General features: G+C 44.7%; 1 protein-coding gene across 8 annotated transcripts in view; it reads left to right on the top strand.

Moving 5' to 3' along the window:
- The window catches only part of Il16 (interleukin 16), a 118,072-nt gene that overhangs the window by 54,734 nt on the left and 43,795 nt on the right, over positions 1-19,543 (top strand). For 7 of the 8 annotated variants that reach the window (XR_015441780.1, XR_015441781.1, XM_087188458.1 and 4 more), the window contains exons 3-5: positions 9,287-9,395; positions 15,269-15,411; positions 18,465-18,575. Coding sequence is in view for 6 of the 8 variants with exons in the window: in XM_087188458.1 (XP_087044584.1) it covers positions 9,287-9,395; positions 15,269-15,411; positions 18,465-18,575 (363 nt within the window). In the remaining 2 variants the exon portion in view is untranslated. The remainder of the gene's footprint in view (positions 1-9,286; positions 9,396-15,268; positions 15,412-18,464; positions 18,576-19,543) is intronic. The other variant, XM_087188459.1, reaches the window with a different exon arrangement.

The following is a 19,543-nucleotide window of genomic DNA, read 5'->3' as shown; positions in this document are numbered from 1 at the left end:
CTGCCCTCCCTTCAACCCCTCCACCCTATCTACAAAGATTTTGTTTCCATTTTTTCTTTTCCTCATATTAATTCCATTCCCTTCTTTCACCTTTCTGTTTTTGTAAAAACATGCTGGCAGCATAATGCAGAGGGATTTTAGGGAGAAAAGATGGAAGGCAGGGAAATTAGGAATAGGTGGTTGAAAATCTCATTTTTAATGGTTTTATTAAGGAAAAGCTCACATATCATACAATTCATCCATTTAAGATATAGGATTAAATGCTCTTTTTTTGATGACAAATTTTTTATTTATTTTTTTCCTCATTAAGTTTGTTAGTACATTTCAGGTATAAAATACAGTTACATACATCATTGGGATCTTGTACCATTACATGAGTCTCTTGGTTCTTAGTTTTTCTCCCTCCCCTGCCCTCCCTTCACCCCCTCCATACTTCCCTACTTGCAAAGACTTTGTTTCCATTTTTTTCTTTTCTCATATTTTTCTTTTCCCTTTTTTCCTTTCCCCTACCCCTTCCACTTCCCCTGCTCCTTTAGACCTTTTCTTCCTATTACACAATATCAATTATACATTTTTAAATTACAATATCAAGATCTAGAAGATATTACCACAGATTTTACAGAATTTAAAAGGAAATAGAAAGCATATTACAAAAATCTTTTTTGAAATAAATTTGACAACTTCTATGAAGTACCTTGGAAGACAAATTAATGAAACTAACTCTGGAGGAAATATAAAATTTGAATAGCACCTATTAAAGAAAGTATATTCCTAGCTTGAAAACCTACCTATATGACAACAGCAGGCTCACACACATTTTAACTGATAAATTATATAAAACAATTAAAGCAGAAAAAAGAAGGAACATTTCTCCCCTCATTTTAAGAAATCTACATTGTGCTAATCCTAAAACTGGATAAAGATAATAGAAGAAAAAGTATGAACATAGATAGAAATTTGTTTAACAAAACAAACTATTAAAAGTCAGATCTGGCAGGATGTAGAAAGTGGTTTTATTATAGGGATAGCAGTCTTGGTTCAGCTAAATGTCCTCGATATAGTTACAAAGTTGTACCACCATTAACGTGCTCTAATTTTATAATGTTTTCATTACCTCTAAAAGAAACTGCTACCCTTTAGCAATCACTTGCCAAGCCCCACACTTCTGCCCCATCCCTACCTATCAACTACTAATCCATTTTCTGTCTCTACAGATTTCTCTGTTCCGGAGAGCCATATAAGATGAGGTCCCTTGTGCTTGGCTTCTTTTACCTTCTGTCCCATTTTCCAGTAGTCGGTGTTGCACCATGTATCAATACTTCATTTCTTTCCATTGCCAAATAATATTCCATTATGCAAACCTGCCACATTTTATCCACCCATTTACCAGTTTGGACGCTTGTGTTGTTTCCTCATTTTGGATATTATCAATAAGGCAGCTATGGACGTTTTTGCATGAGTTTTCATATGGGTTTTTGTTTTCATTTCTCTTGGGTATATACCTAGTAGTAGAATTGCCAGATGGTAGTAAGTATATATTCACATGTTTAAAAACTGTCAAACTGTTTTCCAAGGCAGCAGCAGCATTTTACATCTCCATGATAAATGTGTGAGTGTGTCAATTTTTAATATTCTCCCCATTCTGGTAGATGTGGAGTAGGGGTGACCATAGCCCTCCTAGGATTGTGAAGCAGCATCTCATTGTGACTTTGACTTGTATTTCTTTGACAGCTCATGTCATTGACTTTTTTCCTTGTACTTGTAGATTTCTTATATGTCTTGTTTGGTAAAACATCTGTTCAGAACCTTTATCTATTTTTAAAACCTGTGTTATTTGTCCTTTTATCGTTGAATTGTAAGAGTTCTTCACATAGTCTAGATATACAACTTCCTTATCAGATTTATTGTTTTGCAAATATTTTCTCCAATTTTGCAGGGTTTTTTTACTTTCTTTATGACATCCTTTGAAGCACAAAAGTTTCAAATTTTGATAAAGCTCATTATCAATCCTCCGTTTTTGTCACCTGTCCTGTTAGTTCCATATCTAAGATGGCTTTCCCAAACCCACCAAGGTCATGATGATTTATTTCTGTATTTCCTTCTAAGAGTTTTATAGTTTCAGTTCTTACACGAGTTACTGTTTATGGAAGGATGGTGTGAGAGAGAAATCTAACTTCATCCTATTGCCTGTGGATATCTGGTTGTCCCAGCACCATTTCTTAAAAATATCCTTAAGAATAGTTTTCCTTCACACTCTAGGCCATTTAATAGCCCAATCCAGAAAGAATATGTTGAACTCTGGAAAGACTGGTGAGAAGAGATGTGGAGGGGATGTTTGAGAGGTGGGCTTGTAAGGACTTGATGACCATGGTCATGTCAAGGATGAGGAGTAGGAGCATGTAAGGAGAGGCCATCCAAGGCTCTGGTTCCCATCCTTCCCCTCCATACCATGAGATATGGTGGCCTCATCATCCTACACGACCATGTGGTCATCCTGGAACCAGTCTCTGGGGCTTGCTTGTTCATTCTCATGACCTAAAGATCAAAGCCTGTAGCTGAATGATCAGCTCAACCACAGGAAACAGCCTCAGTCAAGACAGCTGAATTATATTTTGTGGTTCCCTAGGCTGGAACCATTATAGCATCTCAGATCAAAGAGAAAATGGGAAGGTTTGTGTTAAGGGAGCACAGCCAGTAAATGCCAGAAGCGTCAAGCTTCTGTCAGTGATGCGAGTGATGCAGCCCAGGGGTCCACACATAAAATCAACACTCCTAATGGAGTGGGAGACCTTCTAATCCTCGGAGAGACATGGAGACTCCAGCATCCTCTTGCTCATAGGACACCAGAATCCTGCATCTTCATTCCCCAGTTACATAGGGACGACAGCACTTTCTATTCCTTAGGATTCACTGTTTAGCCTCACCAGCTGCATGACTGACCCTAACTTTGAGAAAAATACTCTAAAGGGCTGTCTGGACAGTTGACCCCTTACCCCACTCAGTTGCCACTGGGCCTGGTAAATGGAGAGATGGCCCCCCAGGCAATGATGGGGTATGGTACCCACAGAATGGCTGTCCAGGGCTGCAGTCTCTGAAGAGAACAAGGGGAAATGTATTCAGAAGGGACTTTTTCAGCTCCCTGAGCTCAGGGACAAATCCTGGGCCTGGGAAGCAGTCCTGCCTTGGGAGCCAAAACAGAAGCGTTCTGTTGTATGCACTGAGTGGGAGTCCCAATGAGTGAATGTTTGTGGGGCTGCGACAGAGGCTCCTTTGAGGCAGAACCACAGCACCCAGGATGCACTTGCCTGAAACTGGTTGGGTTCTCCTGGGAGCTGAGAGCAGAAGACCTTTATTCTTCTGACATGCTATCATTCCAGAGAAGGCAGCATCCCTTTAGCTCTTGACACAGCATCATCAGTTCATTCAGAAGCACAGAGCTGGAAGTGACAATGAACATTGGTTAGTGAGCTCACTCCACCTGCAAAAGAGGAAACTGAGGGTGGGCAATGAAGCCACAAGTTCAGAATCCTCAGGGACTTACTGCCACAGGTCTCATGACGCTTTCTTCCAGCTCACTGCTCAAAAAACCATTCAGCTCGACATTCTGAGGGTGAGAAGAGTGAACCATTCAGCAGTGGTCCCAGAGCACAGATGTGTCCTGGCCCCTTGTTGGAGCCTAGAAATGGAAGATCCCAACACACATGCCTTGTCTCTGCATCAGAACTGCGGGCAGCCAGATGGGTTTTCATCTTTTTAATAGAAAATCGCGCTTATACCTCCCCTCTGTCACTTGCATTCTTCCCAGGGCAGCCATCTTGTGAGCCAGCTCACACCACAGCTTGTCCATGTGCTGCAGTCACCTTCACACAATTGTTTCTGCTCCTAACACAGTGGCAGGACACCATCGAGGCAGGGACAACTGGGGACTCCGTTAAAGGAAGGCTCCCTCCTCCTCTGGATGTGGCAGAAAATTTTCCCAGTGAGTCCGGGGGAATTTTCCCTCCCATGATTCCCCACCACCAGCTGGTTTTAGGGACCAAACAATCTCTAAGTTACATTTTGGATGCGGGGCTTTATAAAGGGGGGGGGGGGAAGAAATTTAACAATGAACACACACTAAGTCTACTAATGTGGTAACAGGAATGAATGTGAAATTAATAATTTATATTTGGTCTGACTATAAAAGCTATATATGCTCATTGGAAAAAACATGGGAAACTTCAAGTTATTTTCATGTATGGAAAAAAAGGGTTGAGGTTAATTTTTTATATACAGATACCAGGTGTTCTAGTGCCCTTTGCTGAAGACACTATCTCTTCCTCAGCTCATGAATCGAGTTTATATTCTATAAAATGCTAATGTTAAATAATCTTTCAAAACTCAGTGGACCATATATGTGTGTTTCTATTTCTAGATTCTCTGTTTTATTCCAATGATCTATATGTCTTTCCTTACACCCACACTGCCTTGATTACTGTAGCTTTAGAAGAAGTCTTAAAATTAGGCACTAAATGTCTTCCAACACTGTTTTTGTTTTTGTTTTTGGCTTTTCTGGGTTCTTTGTACTCCTACATAACTTTTAAATTTCAATATCCAGTTCTTCATTTATAGCAAGTAGACACAGACCTGAATTTTTATATATACCTTGTGTTTTCTAATCCTGCTAAATTCAAGTACAAGTTCTAGGGGCTCCTAGAGATTTCTTCGTATTTTCTTTGTAGATGATCATTTCATCTATATATAAAGATTTTGCTTCTGCCATGCCAATCCTATCCTAGTTATGTCATTTTATTGCCAGACTATTTTGGTTTAGACCTATGTTTCAAAGTCTAATGGACAGATGAAGAGTAGGCATATATACCCTTGTTCCCCACTTTAGGGAGAAAGCATTGTATGGTCTCCATTCATAGAAGGAGTTTTTGTTGGAAGTATGGAGTACATATCTTTGATCTGTTGAGAAGTTTCTGTTTTACTTCTAGTGTCCTTATAGCTTTTACCATGAACAGCTGTAGAATTTAGTCCAATACTCTTTCTCCAACTAGTGACAGGATCATATGGCTTTCTCCTTTCCTCTGTTAAAATGATGACTTTTGGGGGTGGATCTTCCAATGCTGAACCAACACTGCCATCCCTATAATAAAACCACTTTCTACATCCTGCCAGATCTGACCTCTAATAGTTTGTTTTGTTAAACAAATTTCTATCTATGTTCATACTTTTTTCTTCTATTATCTTTATCCACTTTTAGGATTAGCACAATGTCGATTTCCTAAAATGAGGGGAGAAGTGTTCCTTCTTTTTTCTGCTTTAATTGTTTGATATAATTTATCAGTTAAAATGTGTGTGAGCCTGCTGTTGTCATATAGGTAGGTTTTCAAGCTAGGAATATACTTTCTTTAATAGGTGCTATTCAAATTTTATATTTCCTCCAGAGTTAGTTTCATTAATTTGTCTTCCAAGGTACTTCATAGAAGTTGTCAAATTTATTTCAAAAAAGATTTTTGTAATATGCTTTCTATATCCTTTTAAATTCTGTAAAATCTGTGGTAATGCCTCCTAGATCTTAATATTGTAATTTAAAAAATGTGTAACGGATATTGTGTAACAGGAAGAAAAGGTCTAAAAGAGCAGGGGAATTGGGAGGGGTGGGGGAAGGAAAAAAAGGAAAGGAAAAAATATGAGAAGAGGAAAAAAATGGAAACAAGATCTTTGCAAATAGGGAAGGGTGGAGGGAGTGAAGGGAGGGCAGGGGAAGGGGAAAAAAAATAAGAACCAAGAGACTCATGTAATGGTACAAGATCCCAATGATGAATGTAACTGTATTTTATACCTAAAATGTACCAATAAAGTTAATGGGGGATTAAAAAAAAAAAAAGAAAAAACATGGGAAATACAGAAAGGTATAAAAAATTGTAGCTGTAATCACATCACCCTAACACACTCCTGCTGATTCATGAGGGCAGGATCTTGAGTCTCCTTATTGCCATCTCCTCAGTGCTGGCACATAGAGAGTGCTTAATAAACATTTGTTGAATGAATGAGTGTTACTGTTTGGGTGCATTTACCTCCAGCCATTTTTAATGTGTACTATACTTGCTTGTAGTCAGACTCTGTTCATAACATAACATAACATCATAACGTAACATAACATAACATAGCATCTTTTTAACCTACCATGATAACACAGATATTGTTATGCTGCAAAAATTCTTTATAAATATTATTTTTAAAGATGCTTAGCAGACTTGTATATGCTGAGTTACTTATTTTCATGTTGCTAAATATTTTGAGGAAATATCCATTTCAAGGGTGCTTTGTAAGTTTTACACCCAGACAAGCAGACCAATCCGGTACCCTGCTGGGCCCTGCTGTGTTCAGTGGCACCTCGGCGGTTTCTGAAGTCACTCTGTGTCACTCGCTTTCAGAGTCTCACAGGACACGCAAGGGAGAGGAAATAACACCAGAGGAAAGTTTTGGAATTAGAGTCAGGACATGACCTCACTAGACTACTGTAATTAAGTAATACCATTTGAATATTGCATTGTGTAAAGAAGCAGAGGTATCATTATATTAAATGCCGGAAATACAGAACCTCAAGAACTCAACTAAACTAAACCACTTTCTATATAAGCCCAGCTCTCTCTCCTTTTAAAGGATTTCTTAGGCTAGCCTGGTTGAAGGTATACAATTTAGTTCAAATTAATATAGCACCATCTGCTGCTAAAAAGAAAGACGAGCATCTAGGAGCCAGCCAGGATGGATTCTCTGATTTTAAACGTTGACTTCATTAGAAATCAGAGGATTGGCGTGTGGCTTCCTATGGGATCTCCTGTGTCAGAACTGGACAGTTTCTTATTTGAAAGGGTATGAATGGACTTCTGGCTTCAGATTGCTACTGAGTACACTTGATTAACTCCTCTACCTGTTAGAAATTCAAAAGGAAAATGCAAATAGGCAGAAATGCTTATAGATCAATGTGGCTGGCCACATTCTGGATCTCAGAGGACCTCTGCATGACACAGTGCAGGTGAGGGTGGACTGGCCACTTGCCATTGGCCACAGGGAGGGAAAAGCTTGGGAAATGAGTGGGTCAGAGTTGGCAGAGCCCCTGATGCCAATCTGCTCGCAATGGCAGGGTAGGAGGTGTCGGTGGGTTATGCGGCACAGTGGGAGGAAAGTAGATTCTCCCTCCACTCTGGGAACTAGAACAGATTTTTGGATCCTGCACCCACCTGGCACATGGGAGTACAGCCCTGCCTGCCTACCCCATGGGAGGATGCTCAAGTCAGTTAGAGGAGGACATTGAGTGCCCCAGTGCACTCCACTTTGGACCACTAAGTCCCAGGAGACCTTTGAGCCTCTACTGGTTGAGGTCCGGGAGTTAACATCCAAAGATTCTAAACTTAGCTAATTATTCAATGTGACAGCCACAGAAAGACATTCTATGGTTAGAGAGGCTTTCTATTCAATATAAAGTGTGATCAAAATACTTGGTGAACGTTTCCGTTAATACATTTATTCCTGTAAAATGCACACTGCCACGATTCTTCCAGGCTTTGAATGCACTTATCCCATCATTACAATATTGCCACCTTTGGAAGCAGTTCCGGAAGTCCTCTTTCATGTCTTTACAAGATGTGATAAAAGATAAGGTGAATGCTGCTGCTCAGTGCCATCCAACAGAAAGGCAGACTCGTAAACACATTATGGTGTGTCCTCATCCACTTTATTCACTGAATTGGGCACTGTGTAAATTCTGACTCTTCCCCAAAGTCAAAATAACCATGAAAGGTAAATATTTTGAATCAGTTCAGAAAAGTGAGGCAGCCAGGAGAGCACCTTTAAAGAAACTCACAAAAGGGGATATCCAGAGCTTGTTCAGAAAGTGGCAAGAACAATGAGATAAGTGTGTTCAAAGTGAGGGGGAGTATTTTGAAGAGAACTAGTGACAATGTATCTTTTACAGGAATACATTTTAAAAAAACATTTTAAACATTCACTAGCATTCCTGAAAGAACACACACACACACACACACACACACACACACACACATCTGAGGATTATGGCAGGAAGTAATGAAACCAATATAACACAAAAATTAAGTCAAGATCTTTGTAGCTAACAAAGTTATAAAATAGAATAACAGTCCCAGGAAGAGAAGAGAAATATCTTCATCTTCATTATCAACCTCCATCCCTATGACCCTCCTATTCCTAAAATCTCAGGGTGGGGAGAGGGAGTAAAGATTGTCTCAGATTTTCATCTTACACAAGGAAGAGGCATGTGATTTCTGTATCCTAAATTAAGTCTTTGCAGATAGAAATCAGCAATATAATAAAATCATAATACTTACAAGAATATGGAACCACATAGTTGGTTCACATTTAAAAATCTACGTGGCATTCATTCAACAAATGTTTTTGACAAGCTCCAGGATGATATGATGCACTTATCATCATCTGGAACTCAGAGCTTCCAGACTCCTGTTCATGTCCCTCTAGTTCTTTTCTTCACTGAAAATATCATTCTGTGTAATGATAAATGCCGTTTGTCCAAGGTCAATGTCTTAGTCCACCTGCTCACAGCTGTACCCCCTTGTCTAATGATGAATCTGAACCTAATAGCTGACATATTCATTCAGTATTGATTGAAATGTTGCAGAACTCCAAGAGACAGGAGAGACCAAATGGGAGTCAGGAGGATTTAAAGTTATATACAATGGCTCAACAGACTCTGTGTCCAAAATGGCTGAGTGATGAACAAAGAGAAGTTCCAGGTTTTATACATTTTGTGGAAGGGGCTGATTTTTCTAGTGACGTGGCAAGTGAGTTTACTGGAACAGGACAAGGGTAGACAGATTTGTATCTTTGCCTTGAAAGGAGACAGTGTCTTATAAATGATATGAGAACAGAGTTTCATAAACTTTGTTTGCAGAACATGGTTGTTAATTTTATCTGTAACAGAACAAGGAGTTACAGTTACAGGGGAGAGAAGAGTGATCTGGGGTGGGGATGTGGGGCTGTCCAAGGCTGGGAAGAACTTGTTTTTCTCTAAGTCCGGCTTCAGCATTAGTTGGATACTTATGTGACAACTATTTATTTGGTATGTTCATTAAATGAATGGATACATGTTTACTGGTGGGATGACTGGCTTCACAGTGGCTGTCATTTTATGGGGAGCCAAACAGTCCAATGAGACCTTCTGAGGTCCATGTTTGAATCCCATCTAAGGGCACTTTTCTATCCTAGCTGATTTGCTGAATAAAAGATGGAAATTGTTTTTCAGGAATCATCCACAGCGTCCTCTAGAGAAAAGCCTGGAAAACCAGAAGCACTGAGTAGTAACTTCCTGTTTCCTAAAGGCTGCCACCAGAGGGGCCGCAGTAACTCCACCAGTAAGTGTCTGGGAGTGGCCACTGCTCTGAGTAGCAGCAGTGTGAATGACATGGGGAGGCCGATCTCTCCAGTCCAGTGGGACAAACCAAGGAGGTGACCTACTTGCCCCACTAGAAGTTCTTCCCTGTGTGTGCACATGCTGGCCAGCGGGGGGCTGTGCACTGGCCTCCTCTCTGAGGCTTCACTAAATGGCCTCCTCTAGATGCCTGCTGTAGACAGCCTGCCTAGACAGCTTTCTCTAGCTGACCTCTCTAGATGGCCTCTTTGCCAGAGTGGGTAGACCTGGCCTGAGGGAGCTGACCAGGGCTATTTTCTGCTTCTGAGTTCAGACATGGGCCTTGGCCCTGAGTACGCTGCTCTCTTTTACCCAAGGCCTGTGTCACCTCAGCTGTTAAATGGTGGAGGCTGAGGCTGGAAGACTTCAGGAGTCCTCCTGGTTGCTACGAATAGAAGACTTGTGTTGTGGAGGGTACAGAGGGGTTCTTTCCAGGTTCTTGGCATCCTAAAGAATTGAGCAGTATACTCAAAAGGAGTAACAAGAGTAGTATTTATTAAAAGTGAAAGAAAGTGAAGGTGGACCCCACAGGCTGGGGTGAGTGAGAAGCTTTCACAGCCCATTGGGGCAGGCATTGGACCTCTTAAGGTCCCAGGGTTATGGGAGGAGGATCTATGGCTGGAGATGGACAGGAGTCATGGCCCCAAGGGATACCTGACTTTGTCCACCTTCCAGGAGGGGGAGTTTGGACCATACAGTTTTTAGAGGAAGTCTCATGGTGTCCAAGCCCACTGGGGAGATAAAAACCACAAGCAAATGAGGCTGGATGCAGACCAGGGTGACGTACTCATTGGTTGGCACATGTCTGGTGGTCTCAGGGGACAGGGTGATCTATTGGTTTTTGAAGATTTTGACATAGTTGTCATTGCTGTGCCTGTTTTCTCTATTCCTTACCCCATGGCTTCCTGCTATTTACTTGTCCTTGCTCTACCTCCTACCTCATTTGTACAAAGTCAGGAAAATGTGAAGAATGCTGAAAAGTTTGAGGAAACTAAAATCCCTTCAAATTATAATATTAAAGGTAATGAATATTAGCATTTCCAGTTATTCCCCCAGATTCCTATATAGAAAACTCACACACGTCTGTATCTTTACTTCACGCCCTTGGAAACTCTGAATTTTTACAATTGATTTATTTATTTTGGTTTATTTATTTTGGTTTTTTGAGACAGTTCAGGCTGCCTTTGAACTCACTATGTAGCCCAGGCTGGCCTTGAACTCTCCACGATCTTCCTACCTCAGCCTCCTAAGTGCTAGGATTATGCCCATGCACCACAAGTCCAGCCAGAAACTCTGTTTCCCTCCTTCCTTCCTTCCTTCCTTCCTTCCTTCCCTTCCCCTTCCTTCCTTCTCTTCCTTTCCCTTCCCCTTCCTTCCTTCCTTCCTCCCTCCTTTCTTTCTTTGTTTCTTTCTTTGTTTCTTTGTTTCTTTCTTTCTTTCTTTCTTTCTTTCTTTCTTTCTTTCTTTGATACATGGTATTTCATTGCATGAATACACACAATCTTGTTAACCAACTCCCTCCTAATAGATGTTTATGGTATTCTCGGTTTTTCTTTGAGGCCAAAGAGCTGAGTCTGTACATGAATTTTGTTTGAGTTAGTGATGAATCCTTACATGAAATATCTGTGCATAGAAAATATTTGAAAAAAATTTGCATCTGCATTGAAAATGTGCAGATTGTTTTTTTGTCATTATCCCCTAAATAATACAGAGTAATGATCATTGGTGCAGCATTTTAAATTGCATTGGGTATTAAAAGCAATGGAGAGATGATATGAAGTACATGGGAGGGCGTGTGTAGGTTATGTGTGAATACTGCATAAGGAACAAGAGCTTCCCCAGCCTGGCCTTGGCATCTATGCAGGGTCCTGGAGCCAGGGTCCTGTGGGGCTGCTGTGGGCTGAGAGGTCACACACTCAAGGTCATGGCACTTGGGTTTGCACCCTGCTCCTGGAACTAGTTATCTGTGTGACTTCAGGAAAGTCTCTTACAAACTCTTAGTCTCAGAGCATTCTGTAGTAGGATGTGCAGTTCTGCAATTAATAATCTACTATTTTTGAGTTTGTTTTTTTATCATAAATTTTAATTTTCCCTCATTAGCATAATTTCCTAGAAATGGAGTTTTGAGTCAAAACATAATGTAGTTTAGGCTTTGGATCTGCATTGCCTAATTTTAATAGCTAATATTCCTTCAGTGGTGTGTATGAAGTCCTGTTTCTGCCATCATAGGTTCCAGCCACAGTGGATTATACTTTTTAAAAAATATTTGCTCTTCAGCTTTTTTCTAGTCCCCATTTCCCACCCATTTGCTGCTCCTTTCTGCCTTGATGGCATCTGGACCACTAACACAATTTGTAGGATTCTTTGTAAAATGAAAATGTGGGAGCCGTGTTCAAAATGAAGACTTTCCAACTAGCAGGAAACCTGAAAGTTTGGCCTCTTTATGCCTCGGGCTTTAGGGGTGCACAGGTTGCCTGCCCATGCAGCCAGCCCTGCTCCTACCCAGATGTGTCACCTGGGCCCTAGGTTCCCTGATTTCTGTTGCCTGTGGTCACGGAGGCCCCCACAGGAGGTGCCCACAGGAGGCCCGCAGTGGACAAGACGGTTGCAGACTGCTCCCTCCTCCTTGCTCTGCATTGGTGTGGGCCGCAGCCACAGCCCCACCAGTGACATCAGTCACACCCGGGTGGCCCGAGTCCTGTGGACCCTGCCTCAGTGGGCTCTGCTGACATATTGCCTCCACTTGCCCTAAGGCCATGGGCAGGTAACAGCTCCCAGCATCCCATGGCTGCCTCTCTTCCTGCCTCTGCCCATCCGGGCACCCGGCCCTGCATTCAGGCCTGATATTTAGTGTCCACCAGCCCAGCCCAGCCTGGCACCCTTCCTGCCTGGCTCACAGAACGACTGACCTGGTGCTCATGAAACAGGGAGAGGCACAGACACAGTGTGCTTCCAGATGCAGGTGGAGGTCAAACCTTCTTCATTTGTTTATTTTGATTTGGGTGAGTTTGCCTATTTTCCTATTGGGGTGATTATTATCTTATTATTAATTAGGTTAAATTGATATCTGACAATATTATTTTTGTTTACATGAAAATGTTTTAAACTTTATTAAATCAAATTTATTGATCTTTTCTTTTTTAATGGGAACATTTCTTCCACAAAGAGGTATTAAATATGTGGCTATATTTTCTTCTAACTTTTGAATGACTTTTTATTCTAAATTTGATATATCTATAAGTTATTTTCAGTGTTTGATATGATGTGAGATCTAGTTCTTTTCTGATACTAGCTGATGACTAATATTGTTTGAGATCATCTTTGCTTACCCACTCTTTTATCATACTTTATTTTGCTTATCTCTCACAAATGACATGCAGCTGTATTTCCTGTGATAACTTGATATTCATTTGTTTTCTACTTCTTGTTATATGTGTGTAAATTTTGCAGTGATTTGTAAAATTTGTTCAGTTTTTATTTCTACTTCTGGTTTTCCTTAAGTTTAAGTGTAATTAATACTTGGGAATAAATTTTCTAAATTATTCCTCTAATGATAGACAAGGAACTTAAAATAGTATTAGGCAGATATAGCTCCTTTTTCCATTTGAAAATTCAATTTGACCTTAAATTTCACATTATTACCACAAATCATCTCAATATATAGCTTCCCTTTCAAAACACTCTGGCTTCTGCTCTGGATTTATAACCCCTTTGCAATGGACTCAGTGAGGAAGCCTTGCCTGGTATCCCTCGCTGTCCCTCTGCAAGGGTGGCTTCAGGATATTTCTCTATGGCTGCACTGCACACAGAGGGGATCATCAGGAGGGCAGAGCTTTGGGGAACCTGCTCTGTGCTAATTCACCTCTGTACAGATCCAAATCATGGCAGGGATAGGGTTCTCAGAGCGCAAGGCTTGCTGGGTAGAGGCAGGCAGAGCTGGGTGAAGTCCGAGCAGGTTTTACTGGCAGTGCCGTGCTCAGCCTGTCTGCTCTGTGACCCTCGCCGGAGTTGACTTAGGCCACCTTGCACTGCTGTGGGCTGAAACAGGGAGATGGGTGCGGGAGGCCTGGGTTCTGCTGGGGCTCTGTTCAAGGTGCTGGAGCCAGCAGGAGGGAGGAGTGTCCTCCTGTAGTTTCTGGAAGGGCCAAGGAGAGGCCGCTATGTGGCCTGGACAGCAGGACAATCCCACAGGTCAGTGACCCACCAGCACTGCACAGTCCATGTGGGGCACTGAGGTCTGTCTGCCTTCTATTAAACACCACGTAAATGGTGCGCAAAGCCAGGAGTAGGTTGCAGTGAGCTCTGGCTTTTGCTCCTAACCCTGGCCTGTGATCCTGTGTCCTCACCTGCGGGGATTCCAAACCCCCTGCCCTCCTGCCTGTCCTTGTCCACTGGGAGCAGAGCAGCTGGTCCCTGTCAGCCACAGGCATTGCCTACCTGTGCCTCATGCAGCCATCCTGGGGAAGCGTCCTGAGGACCCGCTCTGTCCTCTTTCTTCTCATCCACTCTGGCCAGGGGCTTCCTCTCTTCGGCTTATAAACAAGTGAAGGTCTTTCTGTCCTAAGAATGGCAGCAGACCTGAAGCCTCAGTCCATCCTGCATGTCCTCGGAACCACACTGATCTCACTTTTCCCTGGGCAGGAACTGCCCACCAAAACCTGTCTACTGTAGCCAGGGACACTGGGAAAACCCCTTTCTGGGCCACAGGCTGCCCTCAGCTATGGGGAGTGCAGGAAGTGCAGGTGACACAAGTCTGAGGACCAAGTGTGGGAGAAATGAGGTGAAAATCTCATTCATATGCTTATGTATTATTTACATGATGAAAAGAAGATTAGATACATTGATGAATAAAGCATATCATTGAAATTTTTCTCATGTTTCTTTTTACTTGTTTAATGTGTTACTTAAAATGTTCTTCCCTCCTTCCTTCCTTCCTTCCTTCCTTCCTTCCCTCCTTCCTTCTCTCTTTTCAGTACTAGGGAATCAAACCAGAGGCACTCTGACACTGAGCTACATCCTTAGCTCTTTTAAATGTTTTTTTTTTTTTTAATTTTGAGATGGGGTCTTGTTAAATTTGAGTTGTCCAGGGTGGCCTCAAACTTGAGATCCTCCTGCCTCAGCCTCCCAAGTAGCTGGGATTCCAAGTAGGGTGCACCTCTGTGCCTGGCAGCTACTGGAAAACAGTTGCCTCTTCGGCTAACAGTGCATTTCAGCCAGGAAGCACTGGTCTAGACCGTAGGTTAAATCAGACAGTCTTTCAAGGTTTTTCCAGCTGCCTGTGGTGACAGAGCAGAATTTCTGATTTGAGGAAAGGAAGTCAGGGATCCCACAGAGAGAAAGCTGGAGACTTTGCAGTTTCTAAGCTCTCCAAGGAATGAAGTGTCGCCTGTGTGTGGGGAGTGTGGACCTGGCTGGGTGTGAGCGTGTCTGTCATGGAGGTTGGAGGAGCCTGTGCCCAGTCCGTCTCTGAGTGGCCACTGGCTCAGTGTTATGTGGCCCATGTCCTGGGTGCCCTCTGGGCACCCCTCTCCATAGTTGGTGGCCCCACCTGGGTTTGGTGGTTTCCTGAGCCTGGTATACTGCTTCATAGGAGATGCCCACCAGCCCTGGATTGGGTTGAGGTGAAGGGAGAGCTGTCTGTGCCAACAGGACAGAGTGCACACATGAGGGGGTGAATGATGCTCCAGGCACTCAGTGCTGTGCTAATGTGCATGCCCACACAGCTGCCTGGTGAATGAGTGGCACTGATTTTGTTCCTTGTTGAGCTTTGTGTTTTGAGAGCGTAAATGAGTTGCCCTATCATTTCTCTTGGTTTAGGTGTTAACCCCTATTGCACAGGAGAGAGAGACTTTCCCATGAGCAGGAAATCGGCAGCTTCCACGGACAGGCAGCTGAGCTCCCTCTGCAGTGACAAGAAGTCCCTTTCCCAGCAGTTGGACTGGCCTGCAGGAAAGGCTGCGGTAAGAGTGGAGGGAGGGAGTGGAGGGAGTGGGGAGCAGGGGGTGGGGTGAGGGGGCAACCCCTGCAGCTCTACTTCCACCCTGCAGAGGAGAGGGCGGGCTGAGGGGCAAAGAATCACCTTAGGCAAGAACCACTCTCTCTGGTCATCCACGGAGCACCCCCTTGTGCCAGACACTCACAACTGCTGTCGTCTCTGGGCTGTTAGCACTAACCAAGCCAGGCTTCCCCCAGCTGGTGCAGGGCTAAGGTTTACTGTGGTCCCTTTCTTGCATGTGGAATGGCCCTGGGAGTTGAATGGGAAGTGGGGTTGGATGAGTTGGGGACTTTATGCCCATTCACACTGCTATTAAGTCACCAGGGTAGGACATGAAGAAGTCAGATCCAAAGCCCCTGTGGTTAACCCTGTCCTTGACTTGGTGACTTATTTTACCAGCATGGCCACAAGCTCTTAACATAAGCTTATGCAGGAGCCTATGGCTGACCCCGTTTCCCAGGGAGCAGCACACAGGCGTGGCAAGGTGCAAAGCCCTTTATGCTCATACATCATAAAATCCAAGGGGGCCAGAATTTGAACCAAATTCTGTGTGGCCCCCAGCCCCTGTCCCTTCCACCACGAGACATCAGCTTTCAGACTGGGAGCCAAGCAGATGCAAAACACAGTGTCTGCTGTGCACATCATGGGCCTGCCTGTGACTCCTCACCTGTCCTTTAGGGAAAGGACAGTGCACTCCAGGCAGTGCATTCCTTTTCAGGGCCTTGGCTACTGCTGTGGACACACTGCACCCTCTGTCCCGTTGTGTCCCCTCCTTCTCTCACCTGTGTCACTAGAGACCCTGCTCCACCTTCCATGCTTTCCCCTGCTGGAAGCCCTCCTGATCCCTCTGCTTGTTTTCCCAAGTGTCTCTCAGGTGGCACCTGTCCCTCTCTTCCTGTGCCTGTGCCCTGGCTCTTTAGTGTACAGATGGCCATGGGGGCAGTTGGCCACTACGTGGAAGGCTGGGTGGGACCAAGGAGGCGCAGCCACCTAAGAAAGGCTCCTTCATGTGATAGGCAGCTCCGCCCCATGGCCGGAGCCTCCACTCACTCAGCTCCTCAAAGGTGGGGGCACTTGGATGCTGTGTTAGTGAGGAGTCTCCAGGTAACAGAAGGGACAGACTCCACAGAGCGATCAGCACCCTCCCCTTCTGTGTGTCCTGTGTCTGTGGATTCAGCCAGCTCCAGGTCACCAATGTGGTTAAGGCCACGATGGATGCATCTGCACCCAACACAGACAGACGGCTTCCTTGTTGTTTTCCCTAATCGATCCCTAGGGCACAACATTGATGTATTGGGTATTGGAGGTCTAGAGGTTGTGTAGAGATGATGTAAAATAGGTGGGAGGATGTGGGGAGGTGATAGGCAAAACCTGAACAAGGGACTTGTGCATCCCAGGATTTTGGTATACATGGGGGTCCTGGAACCACTCTTTTTGATGAAGAGAGGAGGAATTATTTTAAGAAATTAGCTCATCACAGAGGTGGGAAAGTCTGAAGTCAGGGTTGATTAGCAAGCTGGGGACCCAGGAGAGCTGATGGGGAGTTTCTGTCCAAAGGCCTGTGGGCTTCAGACCCAGAAGAGCCAGACAACAGCTGGGTCCCACTGTGTGGACTTCTGGCAGGGAGAGCTTGCTCATGCACTGGACACTCAGCCCTGTTGTTCTGTTCAGCCCTCAACTGATTGGATGAGGCCCACATCCACATCAACTGATTGGATGAGGGAGGGACATCTATTTTGTCTGCTGATTTAATGTTAATCTTGTCCCAAAGCTCCCTCATGGACACACACAGATGTCTGATAAACATCTGGCACCCCTTGGTATAGCCAAGCTGACACATAAAATGAACTGGCTTACATGCCCCTGGCTCCATCTGGTCTACCCACAGCCCTCCAGGGGAGGTGGAGCAGTGTGGTCAGAAAAGGTTACTTCTTCAGGGAAAAAAGAAGTGTGGTCTACAGTGGCCCTGGGGGCTCCAGGGGCTGGAGTCTCTGTGGGTCTCTTTGGGGACCACCCAGCCAGCAGTGGGCAGTCACTAGCCAGCAAGAGGAAGAGAGATCCCAAGAGGAGCTGGTGGCCAGCAGTGAAGGCACTGATGCCAATGTGGATTCCAGCTTCCCTATGTGCTGGTCTCAGGCTGTGTGCTCTCTCCGGATCCTTGTATTAAACTGTCACCCCAAGAGCTGTACGGCCAAGACAGTGCCACCCAAAGAGGCATGTGCTTTCTGTACCCTGCCTCTAGAAATGAGGACCCTAAGGCTTATGGGAGTTTGGTGCCTTCAGGGTCACCTGAGTCGTAGGTGGTGGGGTAGCAGGATGTGAACATGGGCGCTCCTGACTCTTCTGCCCTGGCTTGTTGTGGTCTGGGTGTCGGCCGCCCGGGCTCCCAGTCCTGCCTCGCAGGATCTCAGATTTCCATGAGCAGGGCCCGTGCAGCTACCTCAACCCCCACAAGGGTGTGTCTGCTTCGGTGGGTGTGCAGGAGTCTGTCCATGCCTTGGGATATGAGAGGGCAAAGAGTGACAGGAAACGAAGGCACTTCCTGTGTACCAGGTACTGCTACATGCTTGCAAAAATGTTCTTATAGTGGGGGAAACTGAGCCACAGGTGGGTAAAATCACTTCCCCGAGGGGGCTCCATAGTGTCAGCTCTAATCAGCCGGTGGTATTGCCCCTTGCTGGGCAGCTGCCCATGGTACAGAGCACGCGTCTGCCTGTCTGCTGTCCTTCATTTCTCCCCAGTGAGGAGCTCTCTACCTTCCTGGATTCACGCTCTGAGGCCCTAGGTCTTTGGGTTCCTCCTGTTGCCCACCACCCTGTGTCTGGCACTCTTTCCCCGGGCCTGTGGTCTGGGAAGTTGCCCTCCACCTGCTTCCTCTGGAGGCCTCGCTGTTCCACAGCGTCCCAGTGGCTCCTTCCACTCCTGTGCCATGGGCCCAGAGAGAAGATGCACTCCTCCCTGCAGCTGGTCTTCTGCCCTCCAGCTCCACACTTCACTGCCATCCACTTCTCCTCGCAGGGCACATCGAGGCCGACTCGGTCGCTGAGCACAGCTCAGCTAGGGCAGCCATTGGCGGGGCTGCAGGCTTCGGTCATCTCAAACATCGTGCTGATGAAGGGCCAGGCCAAGGTAGGTAAAGGCCACTGCCCATAGGGGGTGGGGACAGCACCACACCAAGGGGAGGGTGTCGACAGAGCTGCCAGCACCACCGCCCTTTGGGACGGGGCTGGTACACAGGATTGTGTGTGTGTGTGTGTGTGTGTGTGTGTGTGTATGTGTATGTATTATTGGGAATTGAACACAGGGCCTAGCACTGAGCTACATCCCTGTCCTTTTAAAGTTTTTTATTATTATTGAGACAAAGTCTCAAAAATTTGCTAAATTTCCCAATCTGGGATCAAATTTGGATCCTCCTGCCTCAGCCACCCAGGGTGTGGGTACTATAGGAATGCACCACCATGCCTGGCTACATCACCACACAGCCTGGTGATTAGACAAAGTGATCATTTTCTGCCCAGCACCCCACTTCCTACCAGCTGCCTTAGCACTCTCTGAGTTTGTGGCCTGATTCCTTCTTGGAGCGATGTTGTCTAAGACTAAGTCTTACTTGATACACAAACCCAGATTGTGGACAAAGATTTATGGGTCCTGATTTCACCTCTGCTATTCAGATGTTAGTAGGAGAAAGCTGGACTCATACAAATTTACACACACACATACACTCACTCACACACTCCCTGGTGTGTGTGGATAAGCCAGTAGTGTGTAACTGGTTTTTGTCATTAGTTGGAGCCTTCTGCAGAGTCAGAACTAACTCTGCCTCTCTTCAGATGACGAAGCCCCATGACTTCCCCATGACTAACAAATGTCAAAGGAGAGAAGAAAGGTATCAGGGTAGAGAGCATCCCAAATGTTCCTTTATGGTGTCCGAAAACCATGCAGCTTTGTATTTGAGGTGATCTGCTCCTAAGATAACAAGACAGACAGAGCCAGCGGCTGTGAAGTCTTCACATCTGCCCAAGCCACTGGGTGCAGAAATAATGAAAGGCTGATTTCTTTTTTCTTTCTTTTTTTTTGGTACCAGGGATCGAACTCAG

This window comes from Heterocephalus glaber, unplaced genomic scaffold (genome assembly GCF_053883595.1).
Source record: "Heterocephalus glaber isolate CG9 unplaced genomic scaffold, H.glaber_assembly_v1.0 deba00001531, whole genome shotgun sequence".
Lineage (NCBI taxonomy): Eukaryota > Metazoa > Chordata > Mammalia > Rodentia > Bathyergidae > Heterocephalus > Heterocephalus glaber.
This window is presented reverse-complemented; position numbering and strand designations above follow the sequence as displayed.